Here is a 27,481-nt window from a genome sequence, read left to right on the forward strand (position 1 = left end):
AGGGAAGCACTATCAAGGCTTTTATCCAGTTTTTCAGGATAATATATGACACAGCACATCTTTATCCAACATTTCTATATTTTACTCTGCTGAGTGTTTATTAATTCACACCAGTTATAACCACAGTCACAATCCAGCACTGAGTAGTTGCAAGATTTTAATGCTGTACTCAGATTTAAGTTGGTAACATCCCTTTAGAACCAAGAAAGTTATCCATTTTGCCTGAAGATTTTTCTAGTCTTGACCATGCAAGAAATCACTTTCAAAAGTTATTCAGAAAATTAAGTGTAACGGGGGAACTCACACAGCTACCAAGGGCATTATAAAGCTATTGTGCTCCCTTTTGTGAGTATTGAAGTTATTTTAAATAAAACATGTAAAATGATTCCTCATTCTCACTCTAAGTTATGTAACACACTGTTTTACCATTGAAGCCCATCCTTTTAATTCTCTTTTGGAAAAGCAAACAATGCATCATTTTGAATCACTCAAATGTACTGTGGCACTGGCTTTGTTTCAACAGTGACTGCTGCTACAAATGACTTTTCCAGAACTTTGTGGTATCCAAAGAATACCTAACAAGATCTATTTGCTTGCACTAGTATTAACACATTCATCCCTGTGCTGTCTGCAAGAGTGGCCTCTGTTTGCTCCAGGAAATGACTGAAGGTTTAGCAAGTTACCCCAATGCAAGTGTCTGTAGACCTGTACCCAGTACATTGGAAGCACTGGATGCAGAGTTGTTGGTAGAAATTAGACAAAATAAGTCTGAGCTTTGATCTTCCCAATCCCCTTCATTCTTTCCAGACTTCAGGCACAGTGGTTCTATAGAACCCTCCCAAAAGCTGTGCTTGGGCCACCTAGCCAGTGCTGCCTGAGGTCTCCTGGAGCACTCCTCACTCCAGCCTACTACTGCTTCTCTAAGCTCACCCAATTTTGCTCATTTTCCTCTTCTAAATTGTTTGGGGTTTTGGGTTTTTCCCCCCACGTTTGACTGACTTCAGCCTTCTACACCCTTTGAATTAGGATGAAACACATGGGCTACAATTTTTCTTCCTCCTTGCTGTGGCTATTCCATTGTTCCTTTGCCTTTTTCTCTCCTCTGTTCTTGCTGAAACTTCTTTACCATCTAGAATCTGCACTAGCCTGCCCAACCCATACCTTAATCTGTGCATTCACTGTACTTCTCAGTAATCTCCTTGCTTCCCCTTTTCTGCCAGCGCCTTCTTTCAGGCTGAGCCTTATGCAGGAACCAGCGTCCCAGTCCTGGTTTCTCAAAATCCTGTCTTCATCAAATTCACTTCTTATCCAAATCTTTTAACTGATATCCAGCAGCCTTCCAAACCTCCTCTCGCCAAGCTATTGCTCCTTGCATAACCTCCATCATTTCAATTAAGTTCTCCTTTCCAGTGTACAAACAGCAGTGAAGGCTTGTAAATGCCCCAGGGCCTTGTGAATGTATTTACAGATTCACAACATTATTGGGCTGCCTACATCTGACAGCAGAACTTTGAACATTAAGGAACAAAACATGAAATGAGTTAATATATGGCAGAATTTAGAAAAAGACTGAAGCTGAAAACCATTCCCAGTAAAACGGACACCAGAAATAAATCTCACATCTAGCTTCAATAAAGATTCTTGTTTTAGAGGCAAACTGTAGACCAGCTGTAAACTCCAAACAAGCCCTGTGATACTATGATGCATTAAGCACCAGGATGACAAGTCTACTTTTTCTCTTCAGCACAACCAAGTCTGCATATGTGCCCTCCTCTCCTTCTGCTCTGGATGTCTTTAGAAGAGGCTTGCTAAATTTAATCTACACTTGTAGACCCATAAAACCTCACTGCAAAACCTCCCAATGGAGGAACATTATTGTCTAAGGAAGTAACTTTGAAGTTTTAAGTGTGACAAAATAATGAACCAGTTCTGCCTGTGGGGAGATGACATGGTGACATCTCTGTAAGAAAGTTACATCAGCTACCAAAGTAAGTGGTATTAGCACCATTAAATATATTTCAGCACACCTAAGGTATTTCACTACCTGTAAAATGTAGTCTTGTAGCAAGATCAGCAGGGCTGCCTAAACACTGTCTTCTGCACGTTAGCCAAAACACGAGCCTTAGCCCAAGTTCACCAAGTTCACCAGATGTGGGTTTTAGAGGAGCATCAAGGCTGTCTGTGCCAGAGAGGAAATTCAGCCTGGGCTACATTCAAGTTTAATCTCATCTACCTGCACTGACACCGTGCATGTAAGCCAGGCTTTTCTCAAGAGTTCCCTGCACAGCCCATAAACAACGGCAGCATCAGCTGGCCATCACCAGGGAACAAGCTGGCCATGCTCACCCCTACAGGCACTCGATGCAAAGGGCTGCAAATGCTGCAGGCACCAGAGATACAATTTTGCCCAGTGCATTCATTTTTCACTTAGATGATTCATCTTAGATTTCATCTGTAAACAATAAAGGAAGCCTGAGTGTTATTTATGACACACTGTCCTGTCAGGATGGGGGCACGAGGACTGGCTAGCATTTAGCATGGCTTTCTACAGGACAGCACCTGCTGTGAAAAGGACTTGGTCCTTTCATGTTTCATGAGATCAGCTGAGCAAGACAGAGCAAAGCAACACTGGCAAGATGTTTAGTGCTAAACACTCTACACTGCTACCTCTTTGTAACAGAATGTAGTTCAATATTAACAATATCTGAAACAATCTGCTTTATCCAGTTAGGTTTTATCTTAATTTTAAAAATCAAATGGTTCTTTCAATATAGTTATCATATGAAAATGGTAGAAAGTTTGCTGCACACCAGTTGATACACCCTTGTTCCACTGAGTGCAGCTGGATTCAATTTGTCCATTTCACTTCCCACTCACTCTGCTTATAATCTGGTTCTCCAAGAACTTTAGTTTTCTGGGACAGGTTGCAAGTAGGACAGAAGTAGTAGAAACACTCACATGACACTGGAGAAAGCTTAGGATTATTTAAATTTTTTTAGTCTCAGAACTGAGATACCAAAATGGGATGGATGAGTGAGTACACTTTAGTTGTGTCTAAAGTGAATTAGTAAATTTTGCAATGAAAACTGGAAATTAGTAGGTGGATGCATGGATGATGGCATTCAATGGGTTGCCATACGCTGTGGGACACATCTTTTGAAGGAGATTTTAATCGACTCAAAAGACAATATGGCAACTGGCAGGCTTTTACTTTATTGAAGCAAAGTCACAGCATTTTCAGCACTATTCCCCTCTTGTGAAGGGAAGAGTTAAACGAAGGCCCCTGAAATTTACATAACTAACAAGTAAAGGATTGAAGAAAGAGATTACAAGCATATTTCTCTAAAATAAATAATCTACAGAGAGTGCTTTTTCTTCTTAAAAGCAATCTAAAAATGTAAAAATTCTACGGTAAGGAGATCAAAAGATATTTTAACAACTTTCAATATTTACAAACAATACAAAAACTGCGCATGCCATCAAATGATGCAAAATTCTTATTAAAAATTAAAAGCTTCATTCCTACCAAGAACCAAAAACTCCAGCCAATATTTCAGTTTTAATTAATGGTCTTCTTTACAATTGGAAAACCGTTAAATGTTCTTATTATCTGTAAAATATACAATAAAAACGAACCTCACTAAATTATTAAGGTTAAAAAAGAAGAGCAATACTGCAGGCAAATCAAAAAGGAAAGTAACCGTAACTTATTCTTTGGTAACCAAAAGTTAGCAAGTATCTGTATTTCAAGTGATGCAAAGTAATAGTCTCCCCATTTTGACAAATGAAAGACAGATTTCCGGCAAAATACAATTCCCAAGTTTCAGTTTTGAAAGACGGGCTCCACCTACAGCTTTGTAGTGCAAGTCAAATTTCTCTTTCTAATTCAGAAACACAACTGTCCTGGTTCCGGCCAGGACAGGGTTCATTTTCTGCAGCAGCCAGACGGGGCTGTGGCCAGGACACAGAGGTTGCTCTACACCACCTCACAACGCTGCTGGGAACAAGGAGGAGGGGCAGCAGGTCACACCTTACTGGGCTCTGTCACCTGGGAGCCATTCACCTTTCTCGTGCACGCTCTAAGCGTTGTCACTGTTACTGTCCATTTTCTTACTTCACTGTTGTTTCCAGTGAATTTTTATTTTATCAGCCCCCAACCTTCACCTTTTGTGCCTCTAATTCTCCTCCCCAGCCACCCGCAGACGTAAGAGGAGAGGGGAGTGAGTGAGTACATGGTCTGGAGTGTTGTGGTGGAACACTAAATTGGGGATTACCATTCCTAAACCATGACAGCAACCCTTCCAAATTCTGGCTTCATTCATCTCCTACTTTCCTGATGTCTGCTTGCACCCTCCACATGCATCCAGCTGTTCTAGTTCTCTAAGGGAATACTCCAGTCAAGGAAGCAATTCACCGGGAAATGTGTGTTTCACCAAGTGAAGATGTGTGGCTGCACAGCAGCCAGTAGTGTGTTATAAAATCAGCTCCCTTTTCCACCTTAACTACACAGTTCATTTTCCCTCAGGAAAAAGAATTAAAAGTACAGTACCCTGGACCAATCCATAACCTGGTGAGCTCAGTGCTTGAGCAGGACATGCTTCATCAAACGCTGGGCCATACTCCTCCAAGGAGCCATGTAACCCCAGCATCAACCCTGCTACCTTCTCTCAGAGGTGAATGTGCCTCATTGTGCCTCCCTCTGCTCCACAAATGCACTACGCTGCATCACTACAATGCTTTTGAAACAAATGTCCAGCTTGTACCACAGGAGCCTTCGCATTTCAGGCTTATTCCCAAATTTTGCTTGCACAATTGCAGTCTTAAGAAAAAGAAAAACTTCACACCCCTACAGACTCTGAGAAAACTTCCCCACCCCACCCCACAAGAGGACTTCTAAGGCTTTACACAAAAAATTCAACTGTTAACATTCTTCAAGCCACAGACCACTCATTCAAAGCAAGTGCTCCCCATCCCAACCCAACCATGCAGAACCATCGTCGCTTTAGCATTTAAACATACACATGCAGTTTGTGGAATAAATGCTCAGCCAAATGCTCTTGTCCTGGTCTGGGCTTTCTTCTGGAATCTAGTCCCTGTAATTTTCTAGACTAATATCCAACGCCTTTTGTCACACTGCCTTTTAACTTTCTTCAGCTGAAGAGTTTAGATACTTCCTTGAAGCACCTGGTTGAGTCATTAAGTCTACATGGGCTGGATCCAAGGTCTCCTTGCAGCCTGCCTCCTCAGCATACGGGAAGTCATTCACATCCATTTCATCACTGTTAAATATATCAAGCTGCCCCTCTTGCTGCTCTTCCAAAGTCCTCCGGACCCTGCCCTCGGACTGTTCCACCACTTCCCCATCTCCTTCACTAATGACAGTCATGGGGCTGCTCTGGATGCGGTTGCGGACGTTGTACTTGCTGCTGGCAGCAGACGGGGGTGTCCGTGACCGGCCGTACCTCGTGCCAGAGAAGGACATGCTCCTTGGCATCAGGCCCTCACTCTTGGCCCACTCCTCCTGGGCCCGTTTGCTCTTGCTGGGCGAGCAGCTGGCAGGGCTGTCAGAAAGGTCAGCGGGGGCGTCCGTCTTCGGCCGGTGGAAGCGCGGGTCCGTGTTCTTCAACATCTCTGCTGCGGACATACGGGAACTGGTGTCACAGCGACTGCCTTTCTTCAGCAGCAGGGCTTTGAAGTTGTCATTGCTGGTGCTGCTCTTGCGAACGCTCCTCTGGATAGATCCGGCCTGTTTGAGGGTAGCTAGGTTTGGGGAAGCACCAGTGGGAGTTATGGGGGGCGACGGAGAATGGTTGCGGGTACGGTCGTCCTCAGAATCTTTACGGCCAAGGACTTTCCTTTTGGATCTGAGTTTGAAACACACACACAAAAAAAAGAGGATGACACAAAAATGAAAATTTTTACCTCCTCTAATTAAACTCAGTTTAGAGAGATGACAATGAATTTAAGCTAAAGCAGAGACAGGGAAAAGGGAGAAGTGATCTTAATCTAAAGCATGAGTAAGAACACCACCAGAACTGTACAGGCACTAATGCAGGTATTGAAGGTATACGTTTATTACTCTTTTTCTGCAGATCTGGAACAATGAAACTACTAAAACTGGCAATACTGATGTTCAAAACACTTTAGTAAATTTAGTGAATCGGGTTTTCTGGAGTCAATATTAAACTGCTCAGACTGATGTGCTATACAAATTTATATTCCATGCTGTTTTTCTGTTAATTTGGGGACTTGATTCAAAATACGTCATCTACAGTATATTTTGTTTTGTTTCATTTTACAATTTCACACTCTCTGGAGAATTTGAGGTGTAGTTTAGTTCACTTTCCTTCAGAAAAAAGGACACAGCAAAGCAAAGGGAGCCACATGTGACAATTCTAAATTAAATTATTGAAAAACCCCATCCCTAATCCAAATACTAAATAAATCGAGAAAAAACCTTTCCAGCTCCTCTCAATATGCACAGATAAAATTCACAGTTATGTTGGTGCTCTGTCATTGCAACTTTCAACTAAATGAAGGAGAGACCAACTTCCTGACAAGAAAGTTGTTATCTTTCCAAATGGAAGAGCGGAGTGTTTGTCTATTTAGATGTGAAGTGCAGGGACAACACACACACAGAAAAAAATTAAGAGATAACCATGGAACTGGGAATATGTGGAAACTGGACTTTTACTGCCTCATTTTCACATTTCTAGAAATCTTAAAGAAATGTACATGCCTAGTAGCTGTAATACAGCTGCTTTGTTTCTTTGCTAACTGAGCAAGAATTAATTTAAAAGGATTGTATAAAGCCTAATTTTAAATATGGTATTTTGGCAGAAGCTTAAAACAAGTCAACAGACTTCTTAGAGATATAAAATTATCATCCTATAAACTCCATTTTCATTTTTATCAAGCATGTGTTCAACCCAGACCATTCCCCTTGTAAAACAGATTTCTACTTAATGTGATCTTTAGCTTTACTTTCTTAAAAGCCTTGAGATTTTGCCAAGGCAAGCTCAAATGTGTTCATGCATCGCAGCCTACTGATAATTAAAAAACTCCTGAAAACAAAGAAGCAAGATCCATCAGCTGAGTAGGTGGCAGCAACAGACACTGCTATAGGCTGTGCCAAGACTTTGGATCAATCCAGTCTCTCCCCTAAGTGGTGAAGTTTATGCATAGCTCACTTGTGATGCCCCCACAGGCAGCTGCACCAGCTGTTATTTTCAGCAGCTGCTGCTGCCTCCACCTGTCCTTCTGGAGTAAGAATGTAATACCAATGTCCATTCAGCCTGAGAGTGAATAGACACAGAAAACAGCAAAGAGAGAGAATGATGACTTCAGGAGCAGCCGATGTGGGAACCTCATCTAGATTTAGCTGTGCCTTAGGCAGCCAATGATTTTGGTGCTAGGATGCTCTGCAAGTCTGTATGTGAACGTTTGTGTGCATTTGCTACAGGGAAGATTTTCCTTCATTACGGTTTTGGCTGCCTGTGGGTATCTTTAAACACTGCAGTGCTGGGGGCTGTACTGTTACCAAACCCCAATTAAACTTAAAAAAAGAAAAAATCAGTTGCAAGGATCTGCACAGAAAGACTATTATCGCAGCTTGGAGTGATCTGGTAAGACTGTGAATGCAGTGCAGAGCAGCCAGTTTGCTGTCAGCACCTAGCCAGCTTTTCTCAATATGTATGAATTATGGAAGAAACTTGAAATTAAGAACCAAATTTGGTTTTGGTGGCTTTTCAGACACAGACAGAATATATGTTCAAACAAAACTATGACTTAAAACTTTGGACTGTTCTTCCTGTCCTTAATGCACATACTACTAAATTTCTTATCTTGCTCCAAATTATACATTCAAGAGTGCCAATTACTGAAGTAGTATCTCTTAGAAACAGTGGGGGAAAACCAAAACTTTTTTTACTAATTAGCAACCAAGGAAGAAAGTGGTTAAAGTCCAAAGCCAGCAAAAGCAAGGTCGTAATAAAAAAATGCGTCAAGCAGTTCTAAGTATGTCACATCCAGTTCCATTGTCCATTTCCCCACAAACTAATGAATTACAAATATGTGCATATCACAGAAATCCACTCTCTATCTGCATACACAAAGGAGAATGGCTACTGGCCAGAATACCCCATTCTTAGGCCAGATTTGACACAGGTCTAGAGAGTGCCATGCAACATGAATGCAACAGATCGTTTTCAGAATGGCTCGTACAGGCCAAGTCCTAAGGGCTAATAGTAAATTATAAAAAGTCAGTATCATATACATGTAGTTTTTGTAAGGTCTGGAAAAGTCTTGTTTCAAAAAATGAAAAAACATAGTATCTGCATCCAGAATGCTGCAGCCTCGCAGCCGCTCTCTTCCCGTCCCTCATTCCCAACGCACAGCTGTGCAGACGGAGTGAGCGCCGGGATAATTCCCCACTCCCGGGCAGGAGACGGCCCCTCTGCGGCTTGCAGAGCGCGGCGCAGCCACGCGATGGCGCTGTCGCCACGCCCAGCCCGGCCCGGGCGGCTCCGGGAGCGCCGCTCCAAGGGACCCGCTCCAGGCTCTGCCTTTAGGATTCCTGTCCCTGGGGCTTTCTCGGGCTTTCTTCTTCCTCAGCACCTAACGTGAACAGCACATAAATCTAGCTGCCATTCGGCATGATTCTGTTTTCAAGGGAAATGAATAATGCCATTAACAATAGAGCCAGTACTGCACATTCCATTCATGAACCAGTTTGACACAAAATACCCGACCTCAGGCTGGATTATGGCAAATTATAATCCAGCGTTTGCCATATGTTTTGCCATATGACTGACATGTTGTGTTACTTGCCAGTTTCAGCCACGCTTGCCATGAAGCATTAGCGTTGAGCCTCTGTCCCAAACTGCACCATATAAGCAGCGAAGAGAGTAAAAAGAGATGGAGAAGAACGAGAATGAAAACAAAAAGATACACAGAAAAAGCAACAGTAGAGTTAATATGGCAGATTGAGAACAGTACAATAAATACTAGATGTAAATTGATATTTTAAAGGGCAAGGTATTTATAATATAATCTACATCCATTTAATCTGGTTTGGTTTAGTTCAGAATGGATTAAATACATTTATAAAACAGTAATATGCAAGTTCTTTTCCTCATCTTTTTCACATACAGCCTTAGTAGAAAGTTGATAAATATGTGCTTTCTGTTAAAAGCCATGACTGTTGTAATTGGGTGTTCAACAAAACAGTGTTAAATTTATTTCTGAGAGACCTACTGGACCTGACAGTAGAGGAAGGGCAGTTTCTACAGTACCTGTGAATGGCAGCAAAAAGATCCTCAGTAGTCCTTGGTCTTGCTGGTGTTGCCACTCCGTCTGTCTCTTCCCCATAACCACTGCTTGGCAGGAATGAACTACTGGCTGTGTCTGATTCAAACACCTCCACTACGCAAAGAGAACGAACAGCACAGTCAGTGTGTCGTGCGAACCCCACGGGCACACAGTCCTGAAACCAGCCCTTGCTGCCTCCAAGGAGAAACATCCGATGGACTGAGTGAGTGCAGCACTGACATTACTGTGATTTCAGATCAACGCTTGCTTAGGGAACTGCAGCGCGTGAAATACACGCGTGTGCTTGCTCACGCATAACAGGCAGAGAACAGTAACAAAAGAAAATTTGTAGCATTTCCACTAAAATGCAAAACCAGTATTAAGAGATTAACTGCTTTCATAGCATGCTTTAATACTAGCGTGGTTAAATAAAGCATCCTTTTCTTTCCATGTCTGCAACAATGAGAAGTCAGAAAGGAATTCTATGAAATGTCATACAATATTAATCAGATCCCTGCAACTTTTTTTGTTTTAGTTGTAACCATCACAGGAAGATCTGCCTTCTACAGAATGCCACCTCAATGCTAGGATCCCCACCTTTTAAAATAGCTACTGCTGCATCTGAATTAGTCAGAGAAAAGAGACTCACCACTTTCGTTCTCTTGAGACGGGTGCCCGTCAGTGTTACTGCCACTGTCTTGGCTGCTGCCTGAACTGCTTCCTTCATCAAAAGCAGACTGCTCCTCCTGCCTGGGCTCCTCTTGAACTGGTGATGCAGCAGGCTGTACCACAAAGGCATTCGCTCCCACTGTCTCAGAGAAGGTGAATCCAGCAGCTCCTCCCTCAGGAACCAGGCTGCCAGAGTCCATCTCGCTAGAACCAAGCCCATCTGTAAGACAATTTCTCGCCTCCTCAGAGTGTGCAAGCACAGCGTCTCTCGTAGCTGGGCTTCTGGCAGTATCACCCACTTCAGCTGCTTTCTCCACTGTAAGGTCTAACTGTGGAGGTGGAACCAGAAGGAACAGTTTGGGTTTCTTTGAAATAGGAGGTGGTTTCTTGCTTGGCAATACACCCTGAGTTTTGTCAGGAGATGCTGATGATCCCTGAAGTGACATGCCAGAAGGGAGGTCTTCACTCTGCACTGAAGACTCAGGTGTGTCATCAGTAGCTGACCCCAGAGCATCATCTTCAGAAGATTTCTTTGCACCTACTGCACTCACAAGCTTTTGATCACTGTCAAGTACAGATGTGTTATCAGAGAGAATGAGAGGAGAACCCCGAGACAGTGTTTGAACTGCATTTTTAAATGAGGTGCCTTGAGTTTTCACTTCCTCATTGCCTAAGCTGGTACTGAGTTTTAGTGAGAGAGATGGCTTTAGCAAAGACTGTGATGATGAATTTACAGTACCCTTCTCCTGAGAGGTGGTTTCAGAAGCAGATTCAGTTGACGACTCACCTTCTGTCGATTTTTTCACAGACCTCAACTGCACCATTTGCAGTGCTTTGGTGGTTACTAACGGCATCACAGGTCTCGATGAATCTTGCCTGTTGAGTGGCTGTTTCACTGGACTGTAGCAGGAATCCTCCTGGTTGCGTTTCTTAAAAGAATACAGTGGGTATATTGCTGCTGCACCTTTTGTTATTTTGGGATCAAGCGGAGGGGCTGGTGGTGGGACAGCCAAGGGGCAAGAAGGAGGAGGAGGAACAGGGGAAGAGAATGAACTGATGGAGGCTTCTTGAGGAAACCATGGAACAGTCTGGGCAAAGGCAGAACTTACACTGGCTTCTGGCGGAGGAGGGGGGAATGTGGGAGAGGTCGACAATGGTGACAGATCCATTACTTCTGCTGGAGGAGGAGGAGGAGGAGGAGAAAGCTCAGGACAATGCTGAGATGTTGGAAGAGGAGGTGGTGGAGGTGCACCAGAATCCACAGGAGGGCTCAGGGCAGGGTCCAGTTTCTTCACACTCACACTCCCTTCAGTAGATGTATTAGAAGAAAGAGAAGTGGACGACGAAGACATGGAGACTGAAGACAAAAGAGAGGACTTCCTTTCAGGCACTTTAGGCTTCAGCTTGGATTTTCCATTTCCTGATGATGCAGACTTTACAAGTACAGGCACTGGAGTAAGCGCAGTGGGTGTGTTGGACTGGCTGGAGTACCCACTCGATGGCGATGTGACGCGATGGGATTTCTCCGGAGAAGCACTCTTTGGTTTGGCCAGTCCACTGGGCACTTGTGGCACAGAAGCCCTTGAGCCATCGCTGAAGTGGCTGATGCTGTAATCACTGAGAGCAGACGAAGTACTGGCAGAATGGGTCACGGGAGATTTCACCTGGTCATCTGCCACCGCAGCATAGTCGCTGTAGTAACCCCACTGGTCAGCATACTCCGACTTTATGCTACTTGTTTCACTCTGGGAGGGAGTGACTGTGCAGATGGAGTACAGGTTTGGAGCAGCGGTGGACATCATGCTGCTGCTCGCACTGACCGAGCTTTGGCTGCGTGAGCGCAACACCCAGGGATCCTCATAATCACTGCAGGGGCTCTGGGAAGGGGAGCTGCCATTTTTGCACTTGAGATTCAGCTGCAGAGAATGCTGGAGAGTGGCAATGAGGGTTTCATCAAGTATCTGTCCATTGGATTGGGCTTTTTTCTTAGGAATCCTTCTGAGTGAGTCTGTTCTGGATGGTGGCAAAGGTGGCTTCTTTGCCTTTTTCAGTGAGATGTTTCTTGCAAGGGATTTATCACCTTGGCCTGAGTGATCATCCTGAAGCTTCTTCTCCTTTCCTTCAAAGACATTTATCACGCTGTCTCTGGGGTTCTCAAAACCATTAGTACTGTTGCATGGCATGTCTGCCTTCAGTCCAGAGTCCATATGCATGGAGCCATAATAGCCATCATGGTCCACAGAATACAGGGAAGTAGAATCATCCCTGACTGACGTTCTCTCCAGGCTGCTGCTGCTCAGGTTGCTACAGGGCGTGGCACAGCCTGGTGTTGTACAAATCACCTTGTGTGAAGGGGTCTCGCTGCTCTCTGAAGACTTGTACAGCCAATGCTCCGTGCTGCTCACTGCTGCCTGCGCTCGCTCCCCAGAGTAGCTGGATTCGCTCCGACCATCGCTGTCCTGGGAAGGGCTTGCTAAAGCAGCGGTGTTCCTACAGCTGTAGCTCATGCTCTGCGACCCAGCCTCTGCATTCCCAGGAGTGCTCAGAGAGACAGCAGAGTCACCGAGAGAAAGCATCATGACAGTGTTAGATGGGATGGTATCTGAAGTCTGTGAGTGACGTGTGGAGCTACTCTCACTCCAGTTACCACTTGAAGAATGGTGATCTTCTTTCCCACTTACTGCACTGCTGGCAGCAGGATTGTCTCTTGGATTTGGAAAGGCAGCAGAGCCGGACATTTTACTATCCAATGATCCAACACTCTGGGCAGCATGAATAAGGATAACTTCCGAGGAGGATGACAGTGTTGCATTGGGTATGATGCTTGTTGAGTAAGTGGCATGAGGAGAGACCACACATGCTGGGCTTGAGGACTTCTCGCTGTCACAGCTTCTCACCTCTTGGGACTTCGGCCTTGACGGGGTCCCCATTGTGGGATTACTCCTCAGATGGACAACACTATCATCCACTTGCAATTTACTTATCTGGTGGGGTAAGGTGCCAGCAATGTCTTCCGTCTGCCTTGACATCATGCTCTGTGTCTCATCTAGGGACTGCAGAGACACTCTCACACCAACCCGAGGCAAGCTGTGAAAACCCATGTCGTTATTTTGGCGAGAGGCAAATATAACTGCAGCAGAATCGCTCATCACCGACATGTTTCCAGATGAGCTGGAGAACTGGGACATCTGGGCTGCAATGCCTTGTCCTTTCTGTGCTCGTATTCTTCTCATTGAAGGGGGCACAACTTTAACTTCCTCCGTCTGGCAGCTGGTGTCCTTGGTTTCAGAGCGCTGCATGGCGGAGCGGTAGCTGTCTAGTCTGCCTAGCGTGGAACAGTGATCTGGGACATACATGGAATGCCCTCGGAAATCACTCTGGCCAGTACCAACTGCTGGAGTCAAAAATAAAATAATTACTTCCTGAAGCGCAAATTCACATTTATCTTCTCACTCATTTAAAAAATACAGCAACCCAGCAAACTGCTTGATCCCCATGCTCCTGCAGGCTTATGCCTTCTGAAGAAGAATCTGCAGCAATGGATTTTGCAGAGGCATAATCTGTTTTCTGCATTTCTCTGCCCTTTTTCCTTATTACCAGGAACCTTCTGCTTACAGAATCGTCTGTGTTCCTGCTGCACATTCGACACATGAAATCCTCTGTTTATGACATGGTAATAATTTCCATAGTAATCAGTTGTGTCAGAAACCAAGTAGTACTGTTTGACTTCCAGTAGGCAACGCAGCAGGAACAGACAAAAGCCTGTTCCTGTGTGAAGAAACGTGAAGTGTGTTCCCATGCTAATGCCTCGTGCAATAAAGAAAGGGGGAAGGAAATCTGGAGACTAATATGAATAAAAGGATCTACTTTTTACAAGCATTACACTTCACAAAAAAATGTTCAGGAGACACAGATAGCTCTCCAAGTCCTGCAATTTGTCTGAAAGAATGCTAACACATGGAAACATGCATTGTTTTACCACAAGTAAGACATACACTGTAGCAGCATTCACATAAGCATTATCCAACACTGCAAAGAAAACCATCAGGTAACATTTCTCCGCACAACTACTTTCTATTTATCATAAAGGAAAAACAGTAAGAACTGGGGAAAAGAAACGGCTGGTATTGATGATTGTCTCATCCTCAGCACCATCAGGAAATAAAAAAATTATCACTTTTTCTAAAAGAAGGAATGATCACATATTGGCATAACTCCTCCCAACCCCCAACTTTGAAGACAATGGAAATCAGTTTTAGTTCAATATATAGTTATCACTGGGTCAAGAGAAAGGATTTTAGGGCTCTTTTAAATTTACAATTTTATTGGTAGCCGCCTTTTAAAATCACAAAGCAGAGGACTGCTTTAAAATTAGTCTGTGTAAGGCTGTTGCTTTTGAATTCGGCTGCATTGCTGTATAAATAGCAAGAGAGAGGCAGGCATGCTGCTGGAGATGCTGGTAAGGATGCTACACATATGTCACTGTGGGGGAGAACTGGTTATTTCAAGTCTCTGCCTTAGTGAGTCTCAGGAGCAATAAAGTAGCATGCCTGAAAGGAATGTTCTCCTTTCATATTTACTATATGAAACTGCATTGGGAGGATAGGTATTCTTATCATGCAGCTTTAAAAACACCACTTAAAGGACATTTAATCATCCTCATTCTTGGCAGGCAAAAGAGGCATTTAGGGTAAGGAAAAGAGGGCTCTGAAAAGGCTACAGTTAAAGCAGCACAAAAAAGATTGTTTACTTCTTTTCCTCAGGCATGTAAGTAGTCTTTCAGCAGCTTGAAGCCTAGTTAGCTTGCTTTGTGAAAATTCTCTTGCTCTCATAAAAATGCAGCCTCTTTCTGCTTCTGGTAGATGTTTGCTGTAAAGCTAGATACTCAGATGCTGGCAAATGTCGTGGATAATCTAATATGAGATACTGTCAGAACAGATGGACTACTGCAGCCAACCAAGAGAGAGATTTGCATATTCTGTATACAGTTATTGAACTGTACAGTAAGAAAAATAATCATCCTTTCCAGGAATATTTTTTTTCTATGGAATCAGTGCACCCCTTTGGTTAAGACAGATAAAAGCATCAAAACAGACATTACAAATGTTTCTGGAACCATGACATAACCAATTTTAACTGCTGGTCAATTAAAAATATCTGGTAACAAAAATTTGCATGCCAAGACATGTAAATAACCAAAGAGATGGGGTATTTTTCTTCTTCTGCCACTGTGAAACACACATACACGCACACAAACACACATGCAGATGAGACAAAAGGATTGTGCTGGTGGAGAATGAAGCTGTCAGCATTACAGCAAGTATCTGATACTGTCACACACTGACCTGTGGCTGAGAGCATGTGTATGTGCTATGTCTGTACTGTATTCACAGAGGAAGCTAAATGCACCCTCTTTCACAAGCAGTATAATGCAGATGGGTGTTTTATGTCTGTTCAAAATGTTACTGCTAGAGAAGGTAAATAGCAAAGTGAATCAGTGCTGGACTTGCTAACCTCACCTTCTCCTTCCAAAATAAGGAAGGGACATACTGTTCATGTAATTTATTGGGACATACTGTTCATGGCAAATGCACAGTGATATCTGAAAAAGAAAATTAATGGCACTGAATAAAAAAGGCCAATGAATAAAGGAGGCCACTGATGGCTATACCAAAATGCCTGGTGCGGCAGCTCCTGCCCCTTCCCTTGGGGCACTGCTGGCTCCCCAGCCAGAGCAGCACAGTGACAAGAGGGCAGCATCCACAACCAGCTGCAGCATGCTGCTGAGAACCAGTGCTTACCCGGCTTTGTTACCAGAAGAGATGTCAATTATGGTCCAGCCTAATATGCTTTGGGAAACTGCATAAATTGACTCAACAGCAGTAAATGCTCCCAACCTCAGCACTACTGCAGGGAAGCCCATCAGGGCAAGTCTTTGCACTGGTGTGAAGACTGGCCTCTTCTAGTTTGAATGATTCAGAGCCCAAAAAAAAAGAGGATTATGGAGGGCAAGACAGCCCAGCTTCAGACATATAAACTACAGGGTAACATTCTTACATTGCTCTATGGGCTATGGTCAGGGAAGGAATTTTGCATTCTTGTTACTATTACAGGAACATAACTTTGAGGTTTTAAATTTTGGGTTTTTTTAGAAAAGCAGCATATTCTGAAACTCTATCAGCTTTGGTTTTGGCTTTACATGTATGCACAATCTCATGCAAAGCTGTGAAGATTTAGTCTTTTTATAGTTCTGTTTTCTGAAGAGGGACAACAGAAATCTGCAGGGAAAATGGTTCAAATAACCAACCAGAGGAGCATTTAAGACTCAGGTATACTGGTAAAATGCTGAGGTGTTTATGATTTTGGTGAAATTCATAGGACGGTAGCAAGGAGTATTTTATTTGCAATTTTCAAATGCACTGTAAAACCCTCACTCACTTCCAAAGTAATAATGGAAAGTAATGATTTTCAAACCCCCTTAAAATCTTTGTTGTTACTACAGCTGGAAGATAATCCCACTCTAAGGGACAGCTCAAGCCTTTGACTAAGTACACTGGTAACGCTAGGTTTGTCAGAAAACACCTACTTAAATAAATAGCAGTCAGAAGATATCTGCAACACCAAGATCCTTGAACAGCATGAGATCTTTTAAAAAATACCACCCGTAAGTCCTTCTAGTTGCAGGGACAATGTGTGAGCAGACAGCAGCAAAAAATGCTGCAGAACCAGACATCAGATTACAGATGCTGAACATTATAAAATCAGAAGTAGCTGTAAACTGGGTGCATGATAGATGTGGCTGAAAGTAACAATTACCTTGTCTGCCCTTTGCATTATCCTGCATCCAGCAGCACTGCAGTCAGTGCTATGTCCACCACAGGAGACCTGTATCTATGCTCTTTTCTTTTTCATTACCCTACTATGCTGCAAATCTCTCCTAATTAGGGCAAATGCTCTTCACTCATGAGCACGTTTAGTGCAGGCTCCAGCAGCTAGTAAAGAACACCCACTCTGTGGATTCTGGTAGTCACTGGAGTGGCACATTAGAGAGGACAGGGATTGAGAATGACAAATTTGGAAAATCTGACGGGTAAGAAAGTGTGTCTGTACATAATCCCTGGGGCCTAGATACTAGCAGCCCTGCTGTGACTCCAGCTGATCTGGTGGCACCAGCAGCTCACGGCAGAGAATCACATGAAAGGTTCTCTGCATTGAAATGAGCATGGCAAACTGAGGGTTTGAAAAGATAAACAGCGTGTGTGTTGGTGTCACAAAGCAGATGCCTGTTTCAACGAGAACAAAGAAGTAGTCCCTGTTACCTTCCGACTAACCATTTCTAATGTAAGCACTCATCTCTCATGCCACAGGCACATTCCTAAGGTGTGTTGCTCTCACTGGCTCCTCATGCCCCACCTAGCAATTCTCCTGCAAACCTGGTAAACTGGCTAAGTCACTGCAGGCACCACAGTTTAGTGTTACAAAAAACCGCCAGAGATTCTTATTTTGTTCTACCCCAGCAATTAGAAACTGAGTGATTTTAACAGATACTCAACAAGAAACAGACAAGTACACTGGGCTTATGGCAATTTTAAGGAATTTTCACTGCACTCCATGAAGCATCTGTGATCTCTCAGAGGGGAAGAAAAATATTGCAGTGAATCCTGTGAAACTTTTCAGTACTGCCAGCTAAAAATTATCCTGAATATTTGCACATATCATTGCCACCCTGAGAGGGAGAATTCTGATTTAAAGATCAGGAATTCAAGTTTTCTTGATTCTGATAGTTTCTCTAACCTAACAGCCTCTGGTGACATTTATATTCTTGGCATCTGTGTTTTTCATCTCCAGTATCAAAAAGCAGATTATACCTGCTTTCTAACATCTGATATATAGACGGATAGTGCTGGAAACATACAATTGTGAAAAACTACAAGTAGAACCCCAGTGCTAGTCAAAACTATATATAAACAATAACTTTGAAACAGAGATATTCTCTCCAAAGACTGCTAAAGTTCCAAACAGAAGCAGGTGCAGAATTCCTCGGCTGGAACAGCTGGGTATTTGAGTGATATTTCTGTAGGACCAATGGGTATCCGGGACTTTACTTACCCATGGGACCTGTAACTTGAGTGACTACTAGCCCTGGAGGGAACTAACTGGAGAAGAGTATCAATTAAGAGGTGTTTTTAATAGAACAGCTGAGTTTCCAAAGATCTGAAGGACTCACTTGCCCCCATATTGCTGAGATGGAATTGCTTCTTCTCAGGCATGTCAACGGAGAGCTTCAACAGCCCCAAATGACACCTGAGACACCAAGTGGTACCACCAGGGCTCTGAGCTGCACAGCCAGAAGGCAAATTAAGGGCTGACAGTTGAGGTGTCAGTCATTTCCATCCCAATGACTGACATGACATCCTATAGGTGAAAGTGAGCTACTGAAAAAGTGAGTAGGAAAATAAGCTGAAAAAACTGTATGAGGTCATTCTGACCCTTTGAACCTTTAGGTCAAGAAGGGGGAAAAAAAGTACATGGGGCAAGAAAATCACAAAACCAAAAAGACTATGAATTGCATCTGTAAGATGTAAAAAAAGGATTGGATCTGTAAGATGTAAAAAAAGGATTTAAATAATCCAAAGGAAGTACACACAAAGCATAGAATTAGAAGACATTTTTGGAAACCAAGTGGACATAAACTTTTGGTTTTGGGAATAAAAAAGCCCCATCAAAATGCTTGTCAGAAGAAGGAGGAATAAAAAGGTAGAAAAGGTAAAGATATTTTCCTGTTCCCTGTTTTGGTTAGGTATGTTTATTAGGAACTGTGATGGAACTGATAGTCAGGTCTGAGACCTGCTTCTCCTGCAAGACAGGGAAGGAGTCTGGGACACCAGAAGCTGCCCACTGGTGTCTGGGACTGCACGGGTGCAGAGCTCTGGAGAAACACTCATGTTACTCAGGTAACTTGGAACTCCCACAAAAGAAAGTTAGCGTGAAGCCAGACTCTAGAGCACTGACACAAAGAAAGGACCATGGAAAGGTGGAGAGAATTTTGCTGCCTTCACTTCCTCTGGAGGGCTAGAACGTGTGAAGGGAGCTGATGATAACCAAGAGCCAAGAAATGAGCAAGGCCAGTGACAGGTTCTTCCAGAGAGGTGCTCATCTCTACCAAACTTCTCTTTGGGAATCATCTTGTCTGAGAGGAGAATACAGGTTTGCATATAAGGTACCATCTGAAGAAGACATCTAGAGACAACGGATAATGGCAACAGAGCAGAGAAACCAAGAGCACTTGAAGTAAAACGTCTCAAAGTTTCACGCTCTTTCTGCCGTTTTGACCCAACACTGACTCCATTAAATATGTATGTAATATTTATGTTCTGTAAGACAAGGAAGGTAATTCAGAAGTATGCAGAACTAATTCTTTTTCATTGCTGTGTTTGGCAGAGAGAAGAATGCTTTGCCTTCTCCTGTTACTTTGGTGTCACTCTGCTAAATAATATTGAAAGGTTGCTGCAGTTAAAAAGCAACTTCAAAAAGGAACTGCCATCTCTAAACTGGTAGACACTTCACATTCTTACTGTGTCTCAGAATCCCATCTATCACACTGCATTTTATTTATGCAGAATTCTTAATGCAGAATTTTCCAGTCTACACAGAGAGACTGGTTCATCACTGGAAGACACCTGTGAAAACACAACAGCATTTCAATGCTAAAAAGCAGGAATGTTTAAAGATATTTTGAGCACACGGGTGAAGCTAATGTTTCCTTTCAGTATGTCTGGCTAAGTTCTATGAGGGCACCACATCCGGTGAGCTCAGGCCAGCAGCCAGTGCAGGCTTTCTCTTCTGCCTGGTCTCCTGTTCCAAAGGACCCAAAGCAGCCAAGGGAGAACCCCGGCAGCTTAGCCTCACAAAAGTTCTTCCAGACTCTCTCATAAGGAATGAAAATAGTCCAAGCCTGGTTGAAGCTTTGAGGTTCTCTCAAGTTTCTGCTTCTTTCTGAAGGATAAACAAGAGGTTACAAGAATCTGCTGTATATGTTGGTTATTTAGCCTGCACGCAGCAACTCTAGTGTACTAAGGGATTTTAATCTTTGTACAAATATTATAGCCATTCACAGCAATGCTTTAGGGAAGAAACAAAGAGATTTATTCAGCTGAAACCACAGGGAGACTGTCAATAGGCATAATGCAATTGCTTGATTTGGAGTTTAGTCCGGATACTTGTTCCGATCAAATGAACTGTGGAATGTCTTAAAACAGCTCCTTGTTTGTTTTGGGACAGCGTAAGAGAAATAGGGAATGGACTGCTACAGCAATATTTGGGGAGTGACAGGGGAGAAAAGGCAGAAAGAAAAGTGCACTGAACAGGGATGGGGAGACGTGCAGCTATTCCCAGCCTTGCCAGCAGCCTGGTGGCTGACTGGCTAGGTCACTTCACTGCAGCATGTGGGCTTTCCCCAGGTATAAGATGAAGGCACTATCACTCTTTTCTAGTGCACCTTCTGTCTTGTGATGGAAACCAATACGCTAAGAGGATGGATACTGCTGTCAGAGTACTCCTGGCATACAATTTGCTCCCTGGAAGAGATACAACCACCATGGAAGTAACATGGAGCTCCTCAGACAACTTATGCCCTAAGGCAGATGGCTGAAGCCCCATGTGCCTGCAGGTTAGGGGTAAGGGAACCATCCAGAGAGAGCTACTACAGCAGGATACTGCCACTCCACAATTTAAAATAGAAGCCAAGGAAAACCTTCAAGCAATGCAACGTGAAATGTGCTCAGCACAGACATGAAAGACGAAAATCAAGGTAAAAATTTGTCACCCTTAGCGAACAGATTGGCAAGTCATAAACTTCTTTGAAGGTATTGATTGAAGAATTCTTTACAGGATAGATGCCAACAGCATTCTCAGTTTACTCCACCAAATAGAACCATGGTTGATGTTTTCAAGCATGAAACATCTTTTTGAAGTGGTCATAATGTAACCTTAACATTTTGGAAATGCTTTCTTGAGGCAGTGGATTCCCATGGCAGGGCACTGTTCAATTACAGATGCTGAAGGAGCACAGTTCCACTCACAAACTTCTCTGCATGAAATTGTCTGTTTCTTGCCTTTCTCTGTGCCAGACCCTCTAGCTCATTTCAAACCCATCCAAACAAGCCACAGATTTTTGCTTCTGTTTCTGAAAAATCCAGAAAAATAACCAAGAACTGAAAACAGGATTAAAAAAGAAATAGCTGCAACATGCAAGGTAGTAAAATTTACTGAAATCATCAATATATGAGAGGATTTCACATGTAAAGCACCAATATGAAGTTCTGCCAGACTATTTTAAAACATATTCCTCCTCTACACAGAAAAAAAAAAAGGGGGGGGGGGGAAGAAGATTTAATATTTTTATCTGTGAAGTTATAACCTGGGAAAAGCTGAAATAATTAAAAAAAACCCCCACAATTTAAATCAAAGAATTCTGCAAAAAGTGTGTGAAAGATCTGCCAAAATCCAGATTGCTTGATCAACTTTGAATTCACATCTACTACCAAGTGGGAAGAAGATAGGTCACATTTACACTACCTCAGGCAGTCCTCCGTCTTAATAAATGCAACTTACCTGGCTTATTAGCTTTTCCATACATTCTAAAGGAAAGGGAACTTCCTTTAGAATATATGGAATAGCTAATAAACCCAGATAAGTTACTCCAATCATGTAACACTGATACTTAAGGGGTTGCCAACACTGAACTGGAAAAGAGGTTTTCCACTCTTGATGCAATCCTCCGCAGGTTCAGGAAGGCATCCATAAATTGATTTACTCCACTAAGTAATTACTCACAAGCCAAAACGTCTGCTCACTTCAGTTTTGCTTTGGTGACCATCCTGGAGAAGATGACCAAATCTGAAGGAAACCATTAAAGTCCAGACACCTTACATCCCTGCAGGTTTTCATTGTACCAGTACACCATTTTCCAAACACCTTGTTCCCTTTAACAGATGGAAGTGAACAGATTAAAGGTCCCAGCTTCCCAATGCAAGAGGTGGCAAGGAGGCACACACATATTTGGAACTGAAATAGGCTATCAGACTGTATTTGGTTTCATGAGCACTGGTGATGATATTAGTCGAGTAATGATAAGCAGTGACAATGAACAGTGGATGGAATACAGTTCTGATGAGCCATACCTAGCTCCTTTTGTAAGTTGTCAGGGATTCCTGTAATAGTCTTTCTCCTTTTGACTTTCTTCGGCCGTCTTACCACCGTGTCTGTGTAAATTAGAGACCGCCGAATGCTGGCCTGGCGGTCGAAATTCTCCCCTAATACATGGTAGAACAAGCAAAGCAACATTACTTCCAAGCACACTGACATCATGCACTTTCTTCCACTAGTTTTGTTGTAGAAATGGAAAAAAAGGCATTAATAAATGGTGTTAGCTTGGTCCTACAATGAAGGTTTACGCTGAAGGAAGATACAGCACACTGTCACAGTAAGGCTTTAGACAAAAATATCCATTACACAATACTGCATATTTTAAAAGGAATTTTGAATTCCTGAGCCCAACACGTATTTGGTGAGAGCAGCTCTAATTCCACAAGCAAAGAGAATCCTTGCTTTTATTTGGCCCTTCATAGCTTTTTCTGTGTTTTTTTATTAATTTATTTTTAAGTAATAAGCTGCAGAAAAAGCAAATCTGCTCATGAAAATGAAGGGCCACAATGGTTTATGCGGGAACAGACATTGCTATTGGCAACAGCTATTACGATGCCTTTGCACAGCTCCATCATTAATTCGCATGAGGCCCTTTTTTTCATTCCAAGTTCCTCTGAACCTGTCAAGTGTACTGCATTTCTGGTGTTGATCCTTTAGCACGAATACAAATAAGAACTAGGGAGCACACAGAGATCAAACTGATCTCGTGGACTCATAAATATTTCAGGGCGAAAGCTGCTTAAAATTGAAACTTTACAGATGATTGTAAAAATATACAATGCCGAGAGCTAAAAAAAAACGTGTAAGTGCACTTTGCCAGACAAAGCCGTATGATGACCATGTGCTGTATCATAATGGGACCCAGAAGCACCACTATTATAAAGAAGCTTTTCTTTAGGAATTCACTTTTGTTTAGAGGTTTATAATTTGGCCATTTCACTAGCAGTAAGATAAAGATTGCACTATAGATCACAAGCTAATTCTCTGCCACTTTTAAAACTTTAACAGCTGCCCCCTGTAGCTCACATATAAGTTCCCTTTTTACAAGTTTAAGCATTTTAAAGCACTGCTCAATGTCCTTTAGATGATCCATTTAAAACTTAAAGGCAGGAAAACCTTGATATACATTGCACATTGTTTTTTTCCATTTTATACTTTTTTTGAAAATTGATGACCAAATTATTTACCTCAAAAAAGTGATTAATGCACAGTAACTAATACATCATAAAAATTACCCCTGGCTGACTGCACATCAGTACGATGTGCGTCGTGCAAGTAGCATAGCAAACCTCATTGCCGCTGTAACAGTTAAAGACACAGTCATATATTGAAGTGCAGCATGTGGATTTGTGAAAATGCAAGGGAAAAAATGCAGCATTTTCATTTACCATGTTGTAAATATAAAGACTCTGACTCTGTTTGACCAGAGCCTTGACCACAGGCCGCACTTTTGCTGAGTGGAATCCTTGCAGTTACAAAACGACAGTTTTGTCCAACTTTTGGATTGACTGAAGTCAGATTAAGGGAGGAGGCAAAGCCCATGGGAACTATAAAATTGAGAGCTATGGATCCCACTGGCTTAGAAGTCCTGAAATATTGAGACAAACTATCCACTGTCTTGGGCAGCACCACTATTAGGATGTTAGGACCCATATGGGCAAAAGTGAGGACATTAGGTTATCCTGTCCTGCAGGATCATAAAAATAATTCTTACCACGTTACATAAATCCAACAGATTTGAAGGAGAAAATTTTGCATCTCTGAACGTATCTTAATCAACTCTAAGGCTGACAATCATGCCTGAGATGGTGCGTTACAAGAAAATTGTAATGCAGCTTTGAATAAAGCCTTGGAATAAAACACAAATGGTAAGCAGAGGGTGCAAACAATGAGAGAGTCTTTTACGTGAAGGCTCAGGCAGCACAAACAGGATGGTCATGGAAAAATATTACTGTGTCAAATGATCCACAGTAACTTGTTCCAAATGAGCAACCTAAAAGCTAACTCAATCAATCCATCTTGAATGGCTTTTGATACACAAGGGCCATGATACAAATCTGTAGAATTTCAAAACAGCAACTTCAGTGAAATCCAACAAGCAAAATCAGAATGTCTCAGTCTTTTTTTCTTTCTTCACTGTCATCTTTTTCATTTTAGAAAATATCAATATCAACAGTAAATATATTTTACAGATTTAAGAACATCTTTCTCCTTCTCTTACAGGTTTGTAATAAATCATATATTCCTTATATACTTTATTCAGTTGTCTCACATGCAGTATACTCAGTTTCCCAGTTTCCTTGGATACACAGAAAATATTTAAGTATGCACTTAAATCTCACTGAAGTCAGTCAAGCTGGACTCAAGCAAATGCTTAAATATTTTGCAGGATCCAGCCTGGCACTGATCACCTCCACCATTACCAGACTCCTCCATCTGGAAAGAAAGTTAGTTCCAGAAAGCCCATGAGAACAGACACCATTATATATACATACATATATTCTAACCCACAGGATATGTAAATGTAAAGACTGGCCACCACAGAAAAATTCAGTCCAAGCCCTTCCAGAATAAAGCTCAGCCCAGGCACTCCGAGACTGAAACTGCTTCCAAATCTGGATGTCTAGTCAGCAGCTTGTAAGCCTAATGCAATGCCCCTGCACCTTCAGGCTATTCAACAGATTTTTATGACTACTGTATTAGTTGCAATCTGTTCACCAAAGAGCCCTGAAAGCTGAACTCATGGAGCATTTATTGCACAGCCACGTGAGAGGCCTTTGTAGCAGAATCACCGCTAATGCACTGCTGAAAACGTTATCAATTGTCAGCAGCCTCTTCAGAGGTTAACCTTTTATTCCAGGCCAGGAGTAATAAAACAGAAGTTTTTTGACCTCTCTTCTGGGAGAGTAAGAAAAAGAGTGTGTGACGGAAAAAGCCAAATGAACACAAAAATCCTCAGTGGTTTGTTCTGTGTTATGTTGAACAAACGGCACCGGATTTCTTGTCAGTTTTTTTCCTGCCTCGTGCAGTAACATAAGGAACTTCACAAAACAAAATTACTCAGTGAGTGGGAGAGAAGCGGAGGGAAGCAGACTGTGACTTTTTAAAAGGAACAAGGACAGCAGCTTTTTCTGTATGTTGTGTGTGGCTCACAAGCTTGCCTTGTTTCACAGTAGCAATACAATTATTTCAAGGGAAGGGGAATGAAGGGTGGATCCTGGAGACCAGATCACGTGATGTAAAAGCAGTCTTCCTTTAATGCCCTCCCTTTCTATCTCTTCCAATTACCATGTTTAAAAGGGAGTAAGTGCTCAATCACACACTCCAGGAAAGTGAGATATAATATGCATGTGCACCATTTCTATCACAAAAGTTGAGAATTGCTGAGTTTCCTGAGTCCTGGCTAAACAATCCAGTGGACACAAGCTTTGCTACATCAATCAAACTATGCAGGCTGAAGTCACAAGCATAATTTATCCAAACAAGGTAATGTTCCACATGATGCTGAATTCATTCTATGAGTTATTTGATCCCTTTACCTCATTTTTCTTCTCATCTGCTGACTTCTCCCATATCTTCTGCAGTATGCAGGGTCATTAAATTAAACAACAGATTACTGTTTCTCTAAGTAAACTGTGTTCCTGCTGTCACAGTATCTAAGCCCAACTCAAGCTTATTGATTATGTCAGATTATCTGTTGTTCCCGTAACTTGCCTTCTGCATCTGTTCCCTAAATTCCCTAGATAATACCTACTGGCTAGTAACATTTCAGGATTGCATGTATTTTCCTTTTATTAGTTTTCCAGAGGTGGGGTATTCATAATTTCATGTTGTCTTCACCAGTTTACTTCAAATACTTTCTACTATTTAAGGAATAATTTGTTATTGACTTCTCAGAGCTTGCTGATGTTTGCTACAGCTGTCCTGTTCCTATACTACTAGATTATTTAAATACTATTAAATAATACTAATTAAAATACTAGTTTATAAAAATACAGGTGAAAAAAGCATTGGTAGTCATGAAGGGATAGAGAACCTAATTTACTTTCAAAACAAAACCAAACATTGCAAGCTATTGATTGTCAGAGTAAGCATGGAGTCAGAGCACGCCATATGGCATCTGAAATAAATTGGATATTGAATATCATCCTGGCTTTGGCAGGCAAGCAGTCAGTTATTTGAATTAACTAATGAGAGACAATCTTGATACTGTGCAGAAAAAAAGGGGTTATTAAACTGAAGTGATAATTCCATCTTTGACAGAAATTCAATTTTACACACAATGAAGTATCTATTCAGCATTAGGCTTTAAGGTAATTTAACTTCCACAGAGTCAGAGTTCTGCAACTGTAAAATCAAAGAGCATTTTCAAAATGAAGAGTTAATACACAGTTCATAACAAGAAGATGTGGACTATGGTTATGTAAGTGGAATGTCTTACGTGGAGTATTACTCAAAGGTGCTACCATCATTAACGTTTGCTGTTCTAACCCTACTCTCCCTTGACACCTAAAACTTTTGTTGCTGATAAAAATTAGACCCTAGAGTTTTTTTTCTTGATTTTTGTAACATTTAGTCTTTGGAACACAGAAGTTCCTGACTACCCTCCTTAAATAAAATTCCTAGAAGAAAATCTTACAATATCATCAATACTGGATGAATGTGATTTTCAATTACATATCCTCAGTGCAGCCCACAGCAAAACACTGCTATTTATCAGCCATCTTCTTGCACTTTGTGAATATCTAACGCTGTTTCAAGCCCATATATTTTAACTATCTCCATTATTGACAACTTCAAGGGATTTTGATATTTTCTAATTAAGTTCAGATTTAGACTATTAAATGCAAAATGGTTTTCACAGAAAGGTGTGGTAAGTAATTGAAAATTCATGCATTGAATAAATGAGTGTCGAAAGTCTAGCCAACTGTACGATCCCCTTTCATCTCTGCCCTCCCTCATCAGTGTAATGCAATTACTGAAATTAAAAGCCTACCAGTCACATTAATAGGAACCACATCTGTTTGGACGGCTTGTGCTTGCTGTCGCATTTTCTCTTCTGGCGTTGGCAGTGGGAGAGACTTAGTCCAGTTGGTTTGAGTGTTGATATCTGATAAGTCATTTGTAGCTGGACTTTTAGGCCTTTTGATGGTAATAAGCTTTTCTTCTTCAGGGGGAGAGACAGGACACTACAAACAAAAATATATACAACACTGTGAGTTTACTACTAAAAAAATAGGTAGGACTGTGGTATTACTAAGGTGTTGCTGCTGCAGTCAGCACTGATTGCTTGTGG

At 42.1% G+C, this 27,481-nt stretch overlaps 1 protein-coding gene across 14 annotated transcripts in view; it reads right to left on the reverse strand.

Moving 5' to 3' along the window:
* Nucleotides 1–1,101: 1,101 nt before the first annotated feature.
* Nucleotides 1,102–27,481, reverse strand: part of NHSL1 (NHS like 1) — a 177,981-nt gene continuing 151,601 nt past the window's right edge. For 7 of the 14 annotated variants that reach the window (XM_014268564.3, XM_074537636.1, XM_014268567.3 and 4 more), the window contains 5 exons: nucleotides 27,182–27,374; nucleotides 22,161–22,292; nucleotides 9,959–13,372; nucleotides 9,294–9,423; nucleotides 1,102–5,864 (listed from right to left, as the gene is read on the reverse strand). In XM_014268564.3, the coding sequence (XP_014124039.1) occupies nucleotides 5,141–5,864; nucleotides 9,294–9,423; nucleotides 9,959–13,372; nucleotides 22,161–22,292; nucleotides 27,182–27,374 (4,593 nt within the window). In that variant the 3' untranslated portion in view covers nucleotides 1,102–5,140. Of the gene's footprint in view, nucleotides 5,865–8,750; nucleotides 8,882–9,293; nucleotides 9,424–9,958; nucleotides 13,373–22,160; nucleotides 22,293–27,181; nucleotides 27,375–27,481 lie in introns of all 14 variants that reach the window. The other 7 variants (XM_026794836.2, XM_005489232.4, XM_026794839.2 and 4 more) reach the window with 6 other exon arrangements.

The sequence above is a fragment of the Zonotrichia albicollis genome, chromosome 3 (genome assembly GCF_047830755.1).
Source record: "Zonotrichia albicollis isolate bZonAlb1 chromosome 3, bZonAlb1.hap1, whole genome shotgun sequence".
In the NCBI taxonomy this organism is placed as follows: Eukaryota; Metazoa; Chordata; class Aves; order Passeriformes; family Passerellidae; genus Zonotrichia; species Zonotrichia albicollis.